A 23,267-nucleotide genomic window follows, 5' to 3' on the forward strand; every position below is an offset into this window, starting at 1 on the left:
AATATTCGTTCTTTAAGAGCTTAAATATTCGAAAAATTAAATATTAAAAAAATTTGTAAATTACTGGAAAATGCCCATCCCTAATCTTGACATTGCTAGAATCTTGTCTTTTTACATGTTGTACATTTATCTTAAAATATTTAATTTTGTACAAGAAAACAGCCCATATTAATCATTTATTAGTAGCCTTTTGTAGTGTCTCGGGAGATCGTGCTCATTGTTACATTGAGGCTATACTGCACTGAAGCGGCAGATTAAGATATAAACCCAGAATTCAGGGAACGTCAAGAACAAGAAAACGGGAACAACACTCCGACCGAAACGCGGGATTTACATACACAGACCATGTTTAAATTTAGATGTGTCTGGCCCTGTTCACTTTGTCTAGTTTTAATAAGCTGCGGATTGAAGTGCTGGCTGCTCCCCGCGGTGCTGAAGACCCGCTCTCTGACGGAGTACTGGTGGCACATATGCACAGATATATACGTGCAAAATTTGGAAAGCGCGGAGGAGTCGTTGGGTTAGTAAAATAATGAAATTATAGCTTTTAAATAGAAAAAAATATTTATGTAAAGAGATTAAAAGGTGCTTAAAAGTGCACAACTCTTCTTCAGTGGATTAAAGCTACTTTTTCCCCTTATGTGCAACCTATAGGAAAGAGACATTAGTTGGGATAGTAAAATAACACAATTATAGATTTTAAGTACAGAATAGTATTTATGTAAAATATATATTAAAATAAAAAGTGCACAACTCTTCTTAAGTGGAAGTAATAAAGTAAAATAACGAATAATAATTATATAATAACGAATAATAACGAAAAATTAAAATACCCCCCCCCCCCCCCGCCTAACGATATCATCGTCCATCGCGATGGTTTACGTAACCATCGTCAACTGCCAATTTATGGGGACATCGCCCAACCCTAATACCACGGTTACCACAAACATTGATCTGGTGCCTATTTTTAAAACATTTTAAATGTTAGGTGTGCGGTTTACAGAAAATAATCAAACCCATGTAACATTTCTCAACCAATCAGAATAAAGCATTCAACAGACCTGCATTGCTTGGTTGAAAATAACCCAGAATTTTTTGGGGAATGAAAGTTCTTCATACTAAGGTGTGCTCGTAGGTTAGCACATGTCTGTCTTTGAACATACTACATACTAACCCCCATTTAAGACCCGGTCATTACCCATAATGCTGTACGGTAAAAGCTTTTTAAGGTTACAAGGTCAGTGAGCATGCTCAGAACCCAAAGGAATTGAGGCTTTTAGAGACGACCTTCAACCGAACCGAGTGTGTATGAGAGAGAGTCAGTGTGTGATAAAAGGTTAAAAGTTGTGCTTTTTTAACCTTTTACCTGTAACAGGTAATGTTCTTTAGTGAATGTTTACGCATGTGTATGAATACTGCAGTGTGTGTTCAGTGTGTCACAGCGTGTGGTTTCTGTGGGGAGTCCCACTGCATAGCAGAAAGTGAATAATTTACATAGACTGCAGAATCTCTGCGTGTGTACGTCACGACAAAAGATCCAAGATATAAATTCAGCACAGAAACTAGGGATTTATGTGCGTATAGGGCAAAAAAGATTAAAAACAGAGACTCAACCCGAATGTACGTGCACGGTCGAATGCACGGCCTTGCAAAGTATAGTTTATTTGACTCGTACATGTACACAGACGTTCGACGCATGCGCATTGCGACAAAATGCATCTCATGGGCTACATAAGCACAGTACGCACACACGCATGCAGTCTTCTGATGATAAAAAAATGCGTCACGTGCACTGTAAGCGGACCCTCAGGTACACATAAAAAATGGACTATACTTTGGCCTTAAAGGAAAACATCACCGTTTTTCAATATTTTACTATGTTCTTACCTCAACTTAGACTAATTAATACATACCTATCTTTATTCAATGCATACACTTAATCTTTGTATAGCGGGTCGTGAATTTGTTAGCATTTAGCCTAGCCCCATTCATTCCTTAGGATCCAAACAGGGATGGATTTAGAGGCCACCAAACACTTCCACATTTTCATTATTTAACAAGTAAGTATGGTGGCACAAAATAACGTGGCGATTTTTAAAGAGGATAAAAAAATAACTATATTGTATGGCAGAAGAGCACTTAGTTTGCAGCACTTTGACCTCGGGCACAGTAATACTGACGGTAGTTTGAGCGAGAGGGGGAGTAGTCTGCGCGGTGAGGTCGAAGTGCTGCAAACTGAAACTACATTTAATAAATAAACATGTATTAGAAGGGGGTGTCCCAGTACTTTTGTCTATATATTGTACCATTATATTGTACATAATTCTGGCAAATTGAGTCGGAATGAGCAAATGGAGTTATTTATATTTTGGCATTCTCCATTAAAGAAACTTTAAAACGACGCATGATTTGTTGAAATTGAAAAAAAAGACAAAGCTACACCTGTTGGAAGTTGATAGAGTGAGTTATTTAATCAATTAAGAGAAAACATTTCCATGCCAATGACGCTCTCTTGAGTTTTTACGGTAATCTGTAATTCTGCTATTATCCACTAGATGGCCATAAATTACCCAATTTATAAAAAAATAAAGCAAAAACTAATTTAATTAATGTTAAACTCCCTGTACGATTTGATAATCAGTCTGAATCTGATCTCTAACAAATTCCTATTGTTTGAGCTTTTTGCTCAAAATTTTGTATTTTTGAAGAAACCTACGCATATTTAAGAGGTTATAAAAAGAGAACAAATGAAGATAGGATGAAACGTTTATATATTTATAGAAGAAAATTTTCCTGGAAGGCATTATGTTAACCTTTTGTGAAAATAAAAAAAATGCTGGTGTGCAACTTTTTTTTTTAAAAAAAGGGCTGGCGGGGAATGAGTTAATATCAATCAGGTACTGAATTTTATATAACTTTTTAACATAAAGTTTTCAACACTTTATACTCTAATTCCTGCATGTTTTAAAACCGAAACCAAAATGTCAGATGCGCATGTGCATGCACGCATTTTTGTATTAGATTAAAGAGCACCTATTGTCCGATTCACATTTACATTTCCTTTGGTGTGTAAATGTCTATTAGTTCATGTTAACGATATGCAAAAGGGACAAATCCCAAAGTAAATGATGATGCGAGTTATCGTCTCCCAATGTAAATCTTTTCTTGGACAACAACACACACACGGATTGTAGGCAACAGTTTACTTCCTGGGATTGGTGATGTAGAGAAGACCGACATTATCATAATTCTTCCCGCTTGGACTTACAGCCTGTAAATTAACTCCTGTTAGCATTGCATTGTGAATCTTTCAAACAGGAGAGTCACATTTTCGGCTGACATCAGAGGTATTTAGGCCAATCACAACGTACAGAATAGTAGCTCTTTCGCCTGTAAACATCACAGAAATTAGACGGTGTGCATTCCGACTTATTTTGCCAGCAGGGGTCACATGTGTATTAGTACAGATGTAACTATTTGCCCGTAAATTTTACGTTTGATGATGGTGATGAACTACCTGAGGTGTGTTTAACAACTCTTGTCTTATTTTCAACCTATCACTCATCCCTCTATTACAGTGGTTCTCAAACTTTTTCACCGTGCGGCCCCCCTTATGTATGGTGCATTCCTTCGCAGCCCCCCACAGAAAATGTATAAACAAATTTGTTTCAAAACTTTACATTTTAATTAAACAAAACATATTAAATTATACAAAGTAGTGTTGTTCGTTAGTAGCATTATTTTTTTGGTTTAATTACACAGAATTCATGATAAATTAATGCATTTTATTAAATGTCATAAAACCCCCCAGTTTGAGAATTACTGCTCTATTACATACAAGTTCAACTAAAAAAGAATCATTCACATACACCCTTTTCACACATTTCTTATACATTTAGTTATAGGTTAAGTATTGAGTATGGTAAATAATAACAGAGTATAAATCCACTCTGCTGTGCATATGGCAGCTGTATGGTAACTAAATATCAGAGCACTAAATGAATATTGTGCTGAAGAGTGTGAAATCTCGGAGTATGTTATGCTAATGTTTTTAGCATCTGTGTAAACAGACTCTTTTCAAGGACATCCTCACACCTCACCTCCCTCTCTCTCCATCTCTCTTTATCCAACTCTCGCTCTTAGTGGCTCTCTTGAGAAATAAACAGAGTAAATGTGGGGATTACTGAAGTGAAAGAGGAATAGAGAGAGAGAGAGCTGTGAACCTTAAAGTTAGTTTGTTTACTTTATTTTGTACACTTAAAAATTGAAGGACTTTGACTTGAGAACTTACATTAAGTAAAATAACAGAAGGGATGATTTGAGTAAAATGCTGACACGGAGTAAAGAAGTTCACCTTAGGTTTTCACTTTGATTATCAAATCAGCCGTCTGTATGAGGGCATAAATCACTCCTTCTTCACCGGCTCATCTTTCTCTGTCTCCTATTATCCATTGTCATTTGTGAGAAAGTGCAGTCTGCTTTTCTAAACACTGATTTAAATACCGCGTGCCACTGATTTAATTATGTCTTCATTTATTCAGAGTACTATTATATTTTGTTTCACATGCTATATAAAGCAGACTGTTTTGCATACAGTAAAAATAACAAAATAAAGAAAGTCCATACGACTTGCTTTCTTAAGCACAATAAAGCGATGTGATAAGTGATGAAGTTTGACATTATGATATTGTGATTGCTAAGTTTGAATTGTTGGTTTTTGCAGCTTGAAGCCAAAGGTCACGTCCACTTTTGGCTTATGGAAAAGAGCAACGCAGACATTTTATCTTTAATTGAAGAAAGAAAATCATTCAGGTTTCAAATGAATGAAGATGGAGTTTGCATTTCTTTACTGTTCCTTTAACCTTAATAAGACCATTGGGGTCAATCTTACCCCCAAGCCACTTTTCTTTAGTTCAAAAACATGGTTCCCTTCACCCCAGTGGAAAAAGATTGTGTGTCTTTTTCAGATTATCTGTCAATATTCATATAAAAAAACCTGGGCTTGATTCGGTCGTTCTAAAGAGGCGTAAAAATGTTACCTAAATAGGCCCTTTGGGGGTAAAAATGATCCCAATTGAAATGAATGGGAAATGAAAAAAAATATTTTTATTTGTCAAAAAAAAAATCAATGCATCCAGAATAAATCTTATTTTTAATGTGCTTTCTCATGATTATATATACATGATACATTTACAAAATTTATCACTAAAGTAGTAATGTGAGCAGTTGGCCACATCCAGTGAAATTAATGGGTCTCTATGGGCCTCTGCTGGTTGAAATGATTTATTTCCTAATTCTTATGTTTTTTTCTAAACACCTGATGGCCAAATGTACCAAGCCCCTAAGGTGACATTGGAGTAAAAAAACGAAAGTTTAGTGAGTTATGTGCTCACGTGAAACTTTCATGTGCTCACGTAAAACTTTCATGTGATCACGCGAAACCTTCATGTGCAGAATTTTTTTAAGTTTAGCTTTGCATGCTCACGTGAAACTATCGCGCGCGCACATGAAACTATTGTGTGCACACGTTAAAGCGAAAGATTAACGTGGGCACACGATAGTTTCACGTGCGCACGTGAAAGTTTCATGCGAGCATGCGAAACTAAACACGGTAGAAACTAAACTTTATTTAATTTTTGCTTCATGTCCCCTTAGAGGCTCCGTAAGAATTTAACACATAACATCTAGATCAATATCTAAAAACATTTTAAATCAAATTTAGACCATAATTTATGTGATTTTTTTTTACAAAAATTTGATATTTTACAGGCAAACTAATGGTGTAGTTGAGGAATTGAGTGGTAAACCCTAACCCTAACCCTAACCCTACAAAAGTACTTCATATTTCCCAAAACACAGCATTAATGTATAGATGGGAAGTAAACAAAAATTATTTGTATCATAAAAAAATGTATATATTTTTTGTAATAACTCTTTTAATCTCTGGGGTCATTTTTACCCCCGGGGAACTATAACATATACAGGAAAATCGGATCTTATGAGGGTTAAACTCTGTACGATCTCTCTTATAATTCAGTCCGGTCTTGCTCTTTACTTTCCTGCGAGGATTCTTTAATACAATCTCTCCAGGGGTCGACCGCACACAGTTAACACAATCTCAACTCTCTCTCTCTCTTTTGTCTTGTGTCCTTTGAGGAGGGGGAGGACATGAAGCTATAGTTATAACTCAGAGAGAGAGAGAGACAGACATCCTGGTTTTTCACAAAGTCACACAGTATTACGCCTATAGCAGCGGCAGTGTGTGTGATCCCTCATGTACTGACACTAGACAGCCCTCCAGAGCTTTGAGACCACAGATTATTTATTGGTGACCCGTAGCTGTCACACCACCCTCAAATATACGTTGTAGTTCACATACAGTGCAGTACAATCGGGTTGTTTTAAGTCCTGGAGATGAAATATTTAGACACTCGTGACTTAAGCTCAACAGTGACATCTGGTAATGGAAGAAGCGGGTATAGAAACTTTCTGAATTGTTAACAACATGGCAAACTTTTTATTTATTGAAACTTAATTTGACTTGAAGACAGAATGCCTATAGAAATCACTTTGTCTTGTCTGCTAAGCTCTTGTTTGCTGGATACAACCACTGAGGGCTTTTGGAAGCAAGAAATACTTGCTATAGTAATATATTGTATATTCACCTAAAGGATTATTAGGAACACCATACTAATAATGTGTTTGACCCCCTTTCGCCTTCAGAACTGCCTTAATTCTACGTGGAATTGATTCAACAAGGTGCTGAAAGCTTCTTTAGAAATGTTGGCTCATATTGATAGTATAGCATCTTGCAGTTGATGGAAATTTGTGGGATGCACATCCAGGGCACGAAGCTCCCGTTCCACCACATCCCAAAGATGCTCTATTGGGTTGAGATCTGGTGACTGTGGGGGCCATTTTAGTACAGTGAACTCATTATCATGTTCAAGAAACCAATTTGAAATGATTCGAGCTTTGTGACATGGTGCATTATCCTGCTGGAAGTAGCCATCAGAGGATGGGTACATGGTGGTCATAAAGAGATGGACATGGTTAGAAACAATGCTCAGGTAGGCCGTGGCATTTAAACGATGCCCACTTGGCACTAAAGTGTGCCAAGAAAACATCCCCCGCACCATTACACCACCACCACCAGCAGCCTGCACAGTGGTAACAAGGCATGATGGATCCATGTTCTCATTCTGTTTATGCCAAATTCTGACTCTACCATCTGAATGTCTCAACAGAAATCGAGACTCATCAGACCAGGCAACATTTTTTCAGTCTTCAACTGTCCAATTTTGGTGAGCTTGTGCAAATTGTAGCCTTTTTTTTCCTATTTGTAGTGGAAAAATGAGTGGTCTTCAGCTGTTGTAGCCCATCTGCCTCAAGGTTGTGCGTGTTGTGGCTTCACAAATGCTTTGCTGCATACCTTGGTTGTATCAAGTGGTTATTTCAGTCAAAGTTGCTCTTTTATCGTCTTGAATCAGTCGGATGGTTGTGCGTGACAATCCCAGTAACTGAGCAGATTGTGAAATACTCAGACCGGCTCGTCTGGCACCAACAACCATGCCATACTCAAAATTGCTCAAATCACCTTTCTTTCCCATTTGACATTCAGTTTGGAGTTTAGGAGATTGTCTTGACCACACCCCTAAATGCATTGAAGCAACTGCCATGTGATTGGTTGATTAGATAATTGCCTTAATGAGAAATTGAACAGGTGTTCCTAATAATCCTTTAGGTGAGAGTATATAGTAATAGCTGCCCAGGTTAAAGGGGACATCTCATAAAATCTGACTTTTTCCATGTTTAAGTGCTATGATTGGGTCCCCAGTGCTTCTATCAACCTAGAAAATGTGAAAATGAACAACCTAGTAACTTTTGGTAAACCATTCTCCACAAGCATGTGAGTTTGGCTCCCCTTGTGATGTCAGAAGAGTATAATACCGCCCCTTAATCCGCACTATCCAACCACGTCACTGTCATTTAGTGCAGATATCAGCTCATTTGCATTTTAAAGGACATACCCCAAAACAGCACATTTTTGCTCACACCTACAAATTGTCAATTTTTATCATGTTATAATAAATTATCCATATTCTGAGCTAAAACGTCACATATGTACTCTGAAGACACCAATGGTTTATTTGACATCTTAAACAAACTTGTGAAATTTTGTAAGTAACCATACTGAACTATATATTACAATTTGCTTTGACTTTGGGAAGAAAACATGAAAGTATAGCATGTGGCCCCTTTAAGATGATGTAAATCCTAAAGCACTGAACAACTCTTGAAGGTTACTGCAGACTTTATATAAATCCAGTGGTCTCCTTTTCATTATCTGAGTTTACACAGATTTAAGATCTGGAGCAGCTTGAATTGATCAAACTGAGTTCATCTGCACAGATATGAACCTGAATACCAACGTATTCACCCAAGTGATGATGAAATAACTCATGTTGCAGGCGATTCAACTTACAAAGATGAGTGCTGGTGTAATGTGTCGATGGGGAATATTAATCTTGCTGCATTTTTTATTTTTGAAGTTAACATGAAATTTGTGAATGCTACTGTATTTCTATTTCTGTCATTTTAACGGTAACAGGATATTCAAAGAGATAAAATGTTGGATGAGATTTAATCCATCTGGAATCGATTGCTGGAGGAATGTGATCTCTTTACTGTATATGACCGATGCTTCATGGGAAGGGATGAAAATAAGAAGGCACGGGAATCAAGTTATTACTTCGACAAAGATAAACATATATTTTTGTTTAAAAAAAGTGCATCATGTATTTTAATAGGGTAAGCTTTGATTTTGTGTTGTCTGCATACAGACTTGCATCACTGTGTCAGCAGCTTAGATAACTTCTCTTTATCTCCTTAACACTTCTCTGTGTGGTCTCACATTGTGTGCGTGTGCATGTGTGACTGATATCACATTGAGTCTGTTACTCCAGAGTATTAATTACTCTGTCAACCACACAAATTTAATCTGCCTCACTCCAAACACGGAAAACCTAGAAAATCACCAGCAAAAAGTATTCCATGAATCCAATAACATGCTTACACACACACTTTTATGACAAAATACACACAAACTGTGCCTGTACCAAGGACTACACACACACACATGCACTTGTTGTGATCGATGGAGAGCTGTCAGCCCGATCTTACCCAGTCTCAGGCTAAGAATAATTTATTGATCATCGGATTGTATTACCAAGAGTGTGCGTGTGTGCGTCACTGTGTTTAAATGGCTCTATTATGACTAAATACAACAGGAAATGGCTCACCAGGGTGGTTATAGATACACCCAAAAATATATAAATATCCTGAGTTATATAAAGTATACAGTACTGTGGAAAGTCTTAGGTCACAATGCCACCATTAAATGTTGATTTTGCAATGTTAATAATCACATAATTTCTCAGTCTCTTTATTAGAATACAACCAAAAAACAGGAAACTTTTATGCAGTATTAATATTATAAGTGTCAAGCATTTAGTGTGAGCCTCTTTTACTTGATCAATAGCAGGAACCTGCAGGATCTCTTAAACCTTTCCGTGAACGGGACACCTGAGTTTACTTTAATATTTTGCATGTAAATGTTAATCTATCACAACAAAGTATATACTGTATCGTTGGAAATGTCTAAGAATGTAGTTTTTATATTTCAAAGCCTTTTAGCAGTAATAATAATGCAGTGACCGTAATTTATTAATTTGTGATGTACACTGTAAAAATGTTTTTCTGTCTTACATTTTTTTTGTCAGATAAGATATGAGTTGCTTATAAAATGAAGCTTACTTTTTCCAACTATATTTTATAAGTTATAACAACTCATCTCTACTCAAGATAAATAATAGTAAGTTGAAATCTTGTAAATCTGAGTTGATTCAACAAAAAAATTGTCAGCAAATTATTTTTCACAGTGCACAAAAAAAATAATTTGTGATAATTTTATGTAGAAAATATATTATATTGCATTATTTTTATTTATTACAATAAATTTACACTGCTATAAAAAGCACGTGCACGCGCGATACACTCTTAAAACGAATGTGTTAAATTAACACATCTTGTGTCTAGTTAAGGACAACACATCTAGTGTGTTGTCCTTAATTTAACACATCTCTGTGTTATTTTTAGAACAACACACTTTGTGTTGTTTTAACACATCTTGTGTTGTTCCTTTTATTTTTTTGGAACTTAAATGACACATAATGTGTTAAAAACAACACATAATGTGTTAAATAGTTTAACACAAAGCAATGTGTTAAAATTAACACATCCCAGGGTGTGTTAATTTTAACACATTGCTTTGTGTTAAACTATTTAACACATTATGTGTTAATTTTAACACATTATGTGTCATTTTCTGTTGATTTAGAGTTGATATAAATAAAAGGGACAACACAAGATGTGTTAAAACAACACAAAGTGCGTTGTTCTAAAAATAACACAGAGATGTGTTAAATTAAGGACAACACACTAGATGTGTTGTCCTTAACTAGACACAAGATGTGTTAATTTAACACATTCGTTTTAAGAGTATAGTTTCACGCAAGCACGCGATAGTTTCACGCGAGCACGCAAAACTAAACTTTAAAAAAGAAATCTGCACCTGAAAGTTTCACGTTAGCACATGAAAGTTTCACATGACCACATGAAACTAAACTTTATTTAATTTTTGCTCCATGTCCCCTTAGGGGCTCCATATTTTCCAGACATTGAAAGTCAGGGAATTTTATATATTTTTTTCCAAGTCATGAAATATCAAGATTTTTGTTTGTTGCTTTAAATTCTAGTTTCAATTTATCAAAATTTAACTTGCTTGTTAACTTTTGACGTAAGGAATACCATTTCTGGGTCCAAGCCTCCGCTGACTACAATTTAAACAGCTGCTAATTGTTGCCAGTAAGTTACTGTAAATTTCACAGTAAATTTTTTACAGTGTGTTTATTGGCACTGTTTATTCATTATTCAGTGTACACAATATTATCCAGGCTTATGGCATCCCGGAAATGGGTCATGGAAATTCAGCTTTTTAGGCAGTGAAAGTCAGGGAAAAGTCAGGAAATTTGACATTTGACTTAGAGTGGGACCCCTTTTTTTAATCTAATGACTTGAGTCTCCTTCACAAGATGTGTTAAGTCCCAAGAGAGGTCAACACTAAAGACTGACTATTACCAGAAGGCGACATTTTGTGTATATGTTTCCAGTATTTTTTTTTTGGTATGATTAATGGGATTAAATTCACAAGGCTTTTTAAGATGTCAAATAAATCTTTGGTGTCCCCAGCGTACATACAGTATATGAAGTTTAAGCTCAAAATAGTGCACAGGTAAATTATTAAAACATGATAACTTTGTCACTTGCTTGCACAGAATAATTTACTAAGTTACGGGGTTGATCTTTTTCACATTTTCTAGGTTGATAGAAGCACCCAATTATAGCACTTAAACATGGAAAAAGTCAGATTTTCATGATATGTCTCCTTTAATTTAGAGAAGCAAAAAATAAATATGGATTTAATTAAAACTTTGCTAAAACAGCAAAGCTGTTGGTGGTCTAAGACTTTTGGACAATACTGGACAGTATTTACAAACACAATACACATAGAAAAATTTGGCCAATGATATTTTGTTCTTCACTTAGGTATAAAACTAGCTGGATGCTGCAAATAAATACACACACACATTATGTTATCACTCACTGTCAAGCAAAACTGCTCCTGTCAGGGTTTTACTGTATCATTGTCTCTGTGTGTGTGCGTGCGTGCATGTGTGTGTGCGTGTGTTGTCTTTTAATGCAACTAAACGTTTGTAACATTTATCAAAGTGATGTGCAACCTCAGCAGCCGATTGTATAGAAAAAGGTACGTCATAGCAGTGTGTGGCAGTATGAGTAAATGTGTGTGGTCACGTTTTATAAAATTTAGTGAAACTCAGACGCAATGAAGTGTATCTTAATACAGATGTCTAAGGCCTCGCTGAGTAAAGAAATGACAATCCATTAATCTTACCATAAAGATGTACTTGCAGTATTCATATATTCATTATATACACTGAAGCGAACACACACATACGCACACACACGCACGCACGCGCACACACACACACACACACACACACACACACACGACAGCCACATAAACTCTCTCTTGTGATGATTATTTTCTATATTTTATCTATATTTCTTATCTCTGCTTATGAACTCAAAAATACCTTTTTTTTGCAAAAAGCTGAAATAATTTCATTTTTGTGAAGGAGACCAAAACGATTATAAAAACCAACAATTTGCTTCAGTTTTTTTCTAAATTGGGTAAAGACGCTATTTATTTATTTGAGTATTTTACAGATAACCATAAAAACTCTTCAGGAACATGTTTTTTTCATGCAAATGTTTTCTCTTAATTGATAAGATAACTTGTCAATGGCGAGGAAAGAGTTAAACAAAAAAATGTAAGGCAGCATAGATTTTTTTACAGGGCAAGGTTGTGTCTATAGAGCGATAGGGAACAGATGCCAAATATTACAAAAGGAAAGTTTGCAGTGATTATGGTGGGGGTCTCAGTAGGTACGTTTACATGCAACCAAACACTTTTAAAACATATTGCTACCTACTTAATGTAATAAAATAGCGTTGTGCCTTTTAAAAAGTGTGTTTTCATTACCTACACATATCTGAAAACTTCTTAAGAACAACTTTCTCCAACTCAGTTTTGACTTTTATCCAGAGATAAAGCGTGAACTCGACGATGGATGCTCCTCAGCTTTTTTTCGAGTTTAGATTTGGGCTACTGTTTAAACTGTTTCCACCAGTTGTTTTTTTAGGGGGTTAAATATTAATGATTTTATTGCTTAGTTATTGGTATTTGGGCTGTGAGTAGTTGTCAGGGTGTTTTGGGGCAAGTTTTGAACTTCCATTCAGATGGTTTTGATCCGCGAATCTGGCACCCCTGGCTGTGCGCTTGCACAGATTTCTGGTTCGGATTCTATATAATGTACATATAAACGAACATTTAAATCAGATTGCAATGTTTAGGGTGCATGTAAACTGTATCGTTGTAACCTTCAATCGTATTAAATTCACCCAGATTAACAAAATTTTGTGCATGTAAAAATAGCCAATGATGGCTAGAGTCATTTTAAAAGAATTAAAAGTGTTAAAAGAATGGGTCAACATAATGACTAAGACAGCTTCGTACGAAAGTTTGTTTTACAATCTTCATAATAAGAACAAAACTGCGGAGATTCCAGTTGGGGAAGGCTTTTGGGGCCAGATTTACTAACAATTCCAAAAAAGAGAGAGGGCAATTCCAAAAAAGTGCCAATGGGAGTGGTTTATTTACTAAAAACAAAAATGCATCTGAAAGTAAAGGTTACACTTTATTTTGATAGTCCACTTTAGACATTCTACTAACTATAAATAACTTTGCAACTACATGTCAACTAACTTTCAATAATTTGCAACTATACGTCATTAGAGTATTAGTAGACTGTAAGGGTTGGGGTTAGGGAAGAGGTTTGGGTTAGTGGAATAAGTTGACATGCACATGCAAAGATACTTCTAGACAGTTGAATGTCTGTTGAGATATCATCGCAATAAAGTGTTAGTAGATATTAAGCAGACAGTTTACTAATTATCTAAAGATTGGTAGTTGATAAGCAGTTGATAAGTAGTTGCAAAGTTACTTATAATCAGTAAAATGTCTAAAGTGGACTATCGAAATAAAGTGTTACCAAAGTAAAACACCAATGCATATACAATAAGGTCAGTCGCAAAAAGATCTACACCTTTTCAGCGCTAATTATTCATTGTGCGTCTTCAAGCTGTTAGTAAATCTGGCCCTTGGTCTTTTGTGATGCTGTCTTTCCATGTGACACAATAATTTGAGCCTTTTATTATTATTATAATTTTTTTATCTCCTTATTAAGTATTCTGTTTAGCTCTGTTAATATCAGCTACTGTAAATATTCTGGCCTAAGATGCATTATTTGTATAAAGTCAATGTCACGTACCGGACAAAAACAATAAAAACTTGAATTACAAAAAAATGTAAGCTGTCTTTGGACAAGTTTTTTGTTCACATTGATTTTTAATTTGAAACTTTTAAATGATTCTTGAATTCCACGTTCCTAAAACTGATTAGTGCCAGAAAACCAAAGAATATCAGATTTTCTTTGAGTTGTTTTGTGTTCACGACTTTAATCTGAGTGATGTGAAGCAAATGCTTTTGTCTCTTTCCATGTCACTCACTTTAAGAAAATTAGAACAAACACAATTTCAAGCGTTTGTTTTCTTTCACTGTAGACAACATTAGTTTCGATCCTGCCAAACCCAGGCAGAAGATGACTGTGGCTGTATGACGATGCATTGATGGTATCAGATAATGATATTAAAGCACACCTAACGTGTTTCTGTTAACAGCCTATCAGTTCATTATAAACTGGACCTGTAATAGGCTCTACTGTCACATTAACACCCTAATGGTAGTCATATCTGTTCAAATAATGAACCGTTATTGAAAATCGTTTGTGCATCTCCTGGTACAGTTAAAGGTTATTGGGCACGTTCTCCAGCTAGACACTAGAGATCTTATAACCGTAACAAGCATCTGTTTACCTCAATTACCAAACACAATCTGATTAAATGAGTTTATGAATAATAACTGTCTTGACTCAGTAGAGAAGCTAAACTCATAACGATAGCATGGAGTACATTTCTCATCATCTATTACTGCTGTAAAACAATTCACACATTAAAGGTATAGCGGAAGATTTTCGTTTTCCGGGTGGATCATCACTGTTATTGGTCATCCCAGATATCAATCATTCTGATTATATGTTGACGTATAACCGTCGCACGTGCTCGCCTCTACGTTTGCTTTCTGCACATGCGCACTTTCACGTGTATGTGTGTTGTGCTACGGTTTCAACCATTCATTGAAGGTCGCGTTCTCACTGTGTTTTTTTCAAAATGTCTGAGGGTCACAAGAGAAAAAGTGTCTACGAATTGTATGACAAGAAGAGAAAGGACTATAAATAAAGAAACAAGACCAGAGTGTTTATGGGAGACTATTTCACACGCTGGCGTGAGCTAAAGGACAGGTTGGGCTTCCCACGCGAAGTTTCTTCTGGAAAGGTACATTTTGTCATGCTATTTGGAGAAATCCATTTAAAATCACTGCTGGTAAAAGTTGATGTAAGCTATGATTTGCGATGCTAGCCCTGGCACAAGTCACGAACCGCACAGACACGGTAAACATGCCGACAGAAACTTGTAAACAGAGCGAAGAGAAGAACTGAGCTCCTGCACGCTCTCTCTCTGTCTCGTGCACGCGTTTAACAGGCGTTCCCTCTCGGGAGCATTTTTTAAAAAATATCGAGGGGCGGTTCTTTTAAATAATTTGGGAAAATCTTCCGCTATACCTTTAATGTAATCCTGGAGTAGACAGACTGGCGGTGGGGTTACTCTATACATATTTATTTGAGATATCATCACAACTTTATCTTTTCTCACCTGGCAAGGACTTCCACATTAGAGATGGCGTAGAAGTATTTCATCAGGTTGTCTCTCTGGACGTACGTTCCACCCAGAGCAGGCCTGAGGAGACGGAGCCTCAGATTCGTGAATGTAAAGAAATCCCGCAGGCCCTTCATGCTCTCCATGCGCGTGTACAACCCCTCCATGTTCAGCAACCTCGGACCGGCGAAGATTGCGAATCTGGGGCGCACCTCAAACCGTACCACCTTCTCGTTCTTAGACCCGACCCAGCGGGAGTACAGCTCGGTACAGATGACCCGTGTGGCGTTGGCCGCGTTCAGGTCACGCACGCGTCTTGGTGCCATGTTGAAGGCGTCGACGCAGTCGTCTGCGTAGTATTGGAAGGGCTGCCACGTGTGCCCGAAATTGAGGGATTTTTCGAGAACCATGATGGTGGGCCTGCCGTACTCGAAGGTGATCTGGATGTCGTCCGTGAGCTCGAGGGTTTTGTTCCAGGTCAGGGTGATGTTGGCTTGAAGAGGCTGAGGATAGCGACGCCACGTGACCGTCTGCCAGTATGTAATGAGACCACTGCGCTCTCGATCCTGCATCAGCTGCGGCGGGTGAGCCAGGTCGGGGTTAGATGCATCACATTCATCACTGCAGAGGTATGGATTCTCCTGCAGACAGACAGACAGAAAGATAAGCATTGGAAGAGAGAGAAAGACTGTGTGATACAGAGAAAGAGACCAATACAGAGAAACAGATCATACAAAGAAACAAGGCTAGCATTGAGAGAAAGACAGGCATTGTGATACAGAGAAACAGACCGTAAAAAAGAGAGATGGGCACTGAGAGAGAGACAGACTGTAATGGTACATTCATACAGGGCATCAGCGTTAACACTTGATGCAGGGTGTGTCTGAAGCGTGGCCCTAACGCAATCATCATAGTGACAACAGCCAATCACAGTGACTTGGTCACTCGGTCTTGCAGAAACGTAATTGGCTGGCTCTGAACCAGGTTATTTGCATAAGGCGATCTGATTGACCAATGCCTTCATTGGCACTTAAAAAGTTAAGAAATGTTCAACTGCTGCTTCTAGCAACGGCAGTGACGTGACGCCGAGGGATCCACATTTATGTTATTTTTAAGTAAATGAAAAGCATTAACGCAAATACCCAATGTGAATGTACCGTAAGAGAGAGACAGGCATTGGGAGAGAGTCAGACTGTAAGAGAAACATGGGCATTGAGAGAGATAGACAGACTGTAGAAGAGAGATGGGCATTGAGATAGAGAGACAGACTGTAAGAGAAAGACGGCATTAAGAATGAGACAGTCCTTGTGATACCAAAAAACTGATTGTAAGAAAAAGAAGGCCCCTGAAAGAGAGACAGACTGTACAAGAGTGATGGGCACTGAGAGAGAGACAGTCCATGTAACACATAGAAACAGATCGTAAGAGAGCGATGGGCACTCAGAGAGAGAGACAGTTTGTGTAACACATAAAAACAGATCGTAAGAGAGAGATGGGCACTGAGAGAGAGACAGTCCGTGTTACTTATAAAAACAGATCATAAGAGAATGATGGGCACTGAGAGAGAGACAGTCCGTGTAACTCATAAAAACAGATCATAAGAGAATGATGGGCACTGAGAGAGAGAGACAGTCCATGTAACACATAGAAACAGATCGTAAGAGAGCGATGGGCACTGAGAGAGAGACAGTCCATGTAACAAACAGAAACAGATCATTAGAGAGAGATGGGCACTGAGAGAGAGATGGGCACTGAGAGAGAGAGACAGTTCGTGTAACACATAGAAACAGATCGTAAGAGAGCGATGGGCACTGAGAGAGAGACAGTCCGTGTAACACATAGAAACTGATCGTAAGAAAGCGATGGGCACTGAGAGAGAGACAGTCCGTGTAACACATAGAAACTGATCGTAAGAGAGCGATGGGCACTGAGAGAGAGACAGTCCGTGTAACACATAGAAACTGATCGTAACAGAGCGATGGGCACTGAGAGAGAGACAGTCCGTGTAACACTTAGAAACAGATAGAAAGAGAGTGATGGGCACTGAGAGAGAGACAGTCCGTGTAACACATAGAAACAGATCGTAAGAGAGCGATGGGCACTGAGAGAGAGACAGTCCGTGTAACACATAGAAACAGATCGTAAGAGAGCGATGAGCACTGAGAGAGAGACAGTCCGTGTAACACATAGAAACTGATCGTAACAGAGCGATGGGCACTGAGAGAGAGACAGTCCGTGTAACACATCGAAACTGATCGTAAGAGAGCGATGGGCACTGAGAGAGAGACAGTCCGTGTAACACATAGAAACAGATAGAAAGAGAGCGATGGGCACTGAGAGAGAGACAGTCCGTGTAACACATAGAAACTGATCATAAGAAAGCGATGGGCACTGAGAGAGAGACAGGCACTGAGAGAGAGACAGTCCGTGTAACACATAGAAACTGATAGTAAGAAAGCGATGGGCACTGAGAGAGAGACAGTCCGTGTAACACATAGAAACAGATAGAAAGAGAGCGATGGGCACTGAGAGAGAGACAGTCCGTGTAACACATAGAAACTGATCGTAAGAAAGCGATGGGCACTGAGAGAGAGACAGTCCGTGTAACACATAGAAACTGATCGTAAGAGAGCGATGGGCACTGAGAGAGAGACAGTCCGTGTAACACATAGAAACAGATAGAAAGAGAGCGATGGGCACTGAGAGAGAGACAGTCCGTGTAACACATAGAAACTGATCATAAGAAAGCGATGGGCACTGAGAAAGAGACAGTCCGTGTAACACATAGAAACAGATAGAAAGAGAGCGATGGGCACTGAGAGAGAGACAGTCCGTGTAACACATAGAAACTGATCGTAAGAAAGCGATGGGCACTGAGAGAGAGACAGTCCGTGTAACACATAGAAACTGATCGTAAGAGAGCGATGGGCACTGAGAAAGAGACAGTCCGTGTAACACATAGAAACTGATCGTAAGAAAGCGATGGGCACTGAGAGAGAGACAGTCCGTGTAACACATAGAAACAGATAGAAAGAGAGCGATGGGCACTGAGAGAGAGACAGTCCGTGTAACACATAGAAACTGATCGTAAGAAAGCGATGGGCACTGAGAGAGAGACAGTCCGTGTAACACATAGAAACTGATCGTAAGAGAGCGATGGGCACTGAGAGAGAGACAGTCCGTGTAACACATAGAAACTGATCGTAAGAGAGTGATGGGCACTGAGAGAGAGACAGTCCGTGTGACACATAGAAACTGATCGTAAGAGAGCGATGGGTACTGAGAGAGAGACAGTCCGTGTGACACATAGAAACTGATCGTAAGAGAGCGATGGGTACTGAGAGAGAGACAGTCCGTGTAACACATAGAAACAGATAGAAAGAGAGCGATGGGCACTGAGAGAGAGACAGTCCGTGTAACACATAGAAACTGATTGTAAGAAAGCGATGGGCACTGAGAGAGAGACAGTCTGTGTAACACATAGAAACAGATAGAAAGAGAGTGATGGGCACTGAGAGAGAGACAGTCCGTGTGACACATAGAAACAGATAGAAAGAGAGCGATGGGCACTGAGAGAGAGACAGTCCGTGTGACACATAGAAACTGATCGTAAGAGAGCGATGGGTACTGAGAGAGAGACAGTCCATGTAACACATAGAAACTGATCGTAAGAGAGCGATGGGCACTGAGAGAGAGACAGTCCGTGTAACACATAGAAACAGATAGAAAGAGAGCGATGGGCACTGAGAGAGAGACAGTCCATGTAACACATAGAAACTGATCGTAAGAGAGCGATGGGCACTGAGAGAGAGACAGTCCGTGTAACACATAGAAACTGATCGTAAGAAAGCGATGGGCACTGAGAGAGAGACAGTCCGTGTAACACATAGAAACTGATCGTAAGAGAGCGATGGGCACTGAGAGAGAGACAGTCCGTGTAACACATAGAAACTGATCGTAACAGAGCGATGGGCACTGAGAGAGAGACAGTCCGTGTAACACTTAGAAACAGATAGAAAGAGAGTGATGGGCACTGAGAGAGAGACAGTCCGTGTAACACATAGAAACAGATCGTAAGAGAGCGATGGGCACTGAGAGAGAGACAGTCCGTGTAACACATAGAAACAGATCGTAAGAGAGCGATGAGCACTGAGAGAGAGACAGTCCGTGTAACACATAGAAACTGATCGTAACAGAGCGATGGGCACTGAGAGAGAGACAGTCCGTGTAACACATCGAAACTGATCGTAAGAGAGCGATGGGCACTGAGAGAGAGACAGTCCGTGTAACACATAGAAACAGATAGAAAGAGAGCGATGGGCACTGAGAGAGAGACAGTCCGTGTAACACATAGAAACTGATTGTAAGAAAGCGATGGGCACTGAGAGAGAGACAGTCTGTGTAACACATAGAAACAGATAGAAAGAGAGTGATGGGCACTGAGAGAGAGACAGTCCGTGTGACACATAGAAACAGATAGAAAGAGAGCGATGGGCACTGAGAGAGAGACAGTCCGTGTGACACATAGAAACTGATCGTAAGAGAGCGATGGGTACTGAGAGAGAGACAGTCCATGTAACACATAGAAACAGATAGAAAGAGAGCGATGGGCACTGAGAAAGAGACAGTCCGTGTAACACATAGAAACAGATAGAAAGAGAGCGATGGGCACTGAGATAGAGACAGTCCGTGTAACACATAGAAACTGATCGTAAGAAAGCGATGGGCACTGAGAGAGAGACAGTCCGTGTAACACATAGAAACTGATCGTAAGAGAGCGATGGGCACTGAGAAAGAGACAGTCCGTGTGACACATAGAAACTGATCGTAAGAGAGCGATGGGTACTGAGAGAGAGACAGTCCATGTAACACATAGAAACAGATAGAAAGAGAGCGATGGGCACTGAGAAAGAGACAGTCCGTGTAACACATAGAAACAGATAGAAAGAGAGCGATGGGCACTGAGATAGAGACAGTCCGTGTAACACATAGAAACTGATCGTAAGAAAGCGATGGGCACTGAGAGAGAGACAGTCCGTGTAACACATAGAAACAGATAGAAAGAGAGCGATGGGCACTGAGAGAGAGACAGTCCGTGTAACACATAGAAACTGATCGTAAGAAAGCGATGGGCACTGAGAGAGAGACAGTCCGTGTAACACATAGAAACTGATCGTAAGAGAGCGATGGGCACTGAGAGAGAGACAGTCCGTGTAACACATAGAAACTGATCGTAAGAGAGTGATGGGCACTGAGAGAGAGACAGTCCGTGTGACACATAGAAACTGATCGTAAGAGAGCGATGGGTACTGAGAGAGAGACAGTCCGTGTGACACATAGAAACTGATCGTAAGAGAGCGATGGGTACTGAGAGAGAGACAGTCCGTGTAACACATAGAAACTGATCGTAAGAGAGCGATGGGTACTGAGAGAGAGACAGTCCGTGTGACACATAGAAACTGATCGTAAGAGAGCGATGGGTACTGAGAGAGAGACAGTCCGTGTGACACATAGAAACTGATCGTAAGAGAGCGATGGGTACTGAGAGAGAGACAGTCCGTGTGACACATAGAAACTGATCGTAAGAGAGCGATGGGTACTGAGAGAGAGACAGTCCATGTAACACATAGAAACTGATAGTAAGAAAGCGATGGGCACTGAGAGAGAGACAGTCCGTGTAACACATAGAAACAGATAGAAAGAGAGCGATGGGCACTGAGAGAGAGACAGTCCGTGTAACACATAGAAACTGATCGTAAGAAAGCGATGGGCACTGAGAGAGAGACAGTCCGTGTAACACATAGAAACTGATCGTAAGAGAGCGATGGGCACTGAGAGAGAGACAGTCCGTGTAACACATAGAAACTGATCGTAAGAGAGCGATGGGCACTGAGAGAGAGACAGTCCGTGTAACACATAGAAACTGATTGTAAGAAAGCGATGGGCACTGAGAGAGAGACAGTCCGTGTAACACATAGAAACTGATCGTAAGAAAGCGATGGGCACTGAGAGAGAGACAGTCCGTGTAACACATAGAAACTGATCGTAAGAGAGCGATGGGCACTGAGAGAGAGACAGTCCGTGTAACACATAGAAAATGATCGTAAGAGAGCGATGGGCACTGAGAGAGAGACAGTCCGTGTAACACATAGAAAATGATCGTAAGAGAGCGATGGGCACTGAGAGAGAGACAGTCCGTGTAACACATAGAAACAGATCGTAAGAGAGCGATGGGCACTGAGAGAGAGACAGTCCGTGTAACACATAGAAACAGATCGTAAGAGAGCGATGAGCACTGAGAGAGAGACAGTCCGTGTAACACATAGAAACTGATCGTAACAGAGCGATGGGCACTGAGAGAGAGACAGTCCGTGTAACACATAGAAACAGATAGAAAGAGAGCGATGGGCATTGAGAGAGAGACAGTCCACGTAACACAAGATAGGGACAGACCATGTGATAGAGAGAAACAGACCATAAGAGAGAGACGGCATTGAGGGAAAGACAGACTGTAAGAGAGACACGAGCATTGAGAGAGAGAGAGACAGTCTGTGTGATAGAGACATATGGATGTTGAGAGACAGACTGGGAGGAAAGTGAAAGTGTGATGACAGAGAGAGACAGATGGCTGAGGTATACTGCTGTTTGTTTATTAAATAAATGATAATATAGAAAGTGTTACAGAAATACAGAAAGTGAAAAAAATATTTCACAAAGTGTGTTTGATGCAGAAAGAGAGATGTAGAAATGAACAGTTGACGAGTTAAAGAAAAAGAAGAGAGTGTTTGCTCGAGAGACAGAATGTTAACACACAAACTTGTCATAGTAAAACTACAGTGAAGATATTGTGCGGGTTTTATTAAACGCAAAGACTGCAGGGATGTGTGAGCACAGCCAACTGCACAAGCGTATCATTAAAAATCTGGGTCAATCCTATCAGCACCCTTTATAAAATCATGCATGAAAATGATAACATCTAACTATAGTACACATGCGGTGTGTAGGCAGTTGTGTTCAGGTACGACTGGTTTGCATTTGTTTATTAAGCAGGCATTCAGGACTGTGAACACATCGGATATGATCGCATCAAACACACTGTTATCTTTCCCACATACACACACAGTTTAGTTGTTCACCACCCACAGCGAGATAACAAAGATATAAACATACGGCTTTTCTTTTGTTCTTCATCTAAAAAAATAAGACCCACAACATACACAAATGCAGCTTAATGAAAAGACGCACACATACAAACAAACCTCGTAAGAAAAGCTTGTTACAACACAGTGTCTTGGGAAATACATCATATGATTTATGAAAGCACACAGAGAATAAAAAATAAATTAAAGCAGAGATAAAACAAAGTGTGTGCAGATAGAGAGAGGGAGAGAAAAAGAGGGCTGGGGATTGAAAGAAATTCTGTAACTCTTTTCTCACTAAAAGTGCTAAAAACCTTGAAACATCTCAGCATCTCCACGCTGTTTGTGAATGTTTGGATGACACTGTGCTTGGTCACTTTACATGTCAGTCAGTTTGTATTTTTCTATCTTACTGAGCAGTTATTATTTTGAAAGAGTTGGCTCCAAATGAAGGCTTTGTTCAAATGAAAGGTGTAGTGTTACCATCTTCTACAAGATCACAATGCCTGAGTCTCACAGATCACAGGGCTGCCAGTCAGTTGTGCTAAACACATAATGCTGTTTCCTCCTCAATCTCTCACTGCTTTAATG

The 23,267-nt window shown here is 39.2% G+C and overlaps 1 protein-coding gene across 1 annotated transcript in view; it reads right to left on the reverse strand.

Annotated features, from left to right (window-relative positions):
• The window catches only part of ntng2b (netrin g2b), a 78,013-nt gene that overhangs the window by 44,245 nt on the left and 10,501 nt on the right, over nt 1-23,267 (reverse strand). Inside the window, exon 3 of the mRNA XM_065243763.2 lies at nt 15,535-16,178. Coding sequence (XP_065099835.1) covers nt 15,535-16,178 — 644 coding nt within the window. The remainder of the gene's footprint in view (nt 1-15,534; nt 16,179-23,267) is intronic.

The sequence above is a fragment of the Paramisgurnus dabryanus genome, chromosome 18 (assembly GCF_030506205.2).
Source record: "Paramisgurnus dabryanus chromosome 18, PD_genome_1.1, whole genome shotgun sequence".
In the NCBI taxonomy this organism is placed as follows: Eukaryota; Metazoa; Chordata; class Actinopteri; order Cypriniformes; family Cobitidae; genus Paramisgurnus; species Paramisgurnus dabryanus.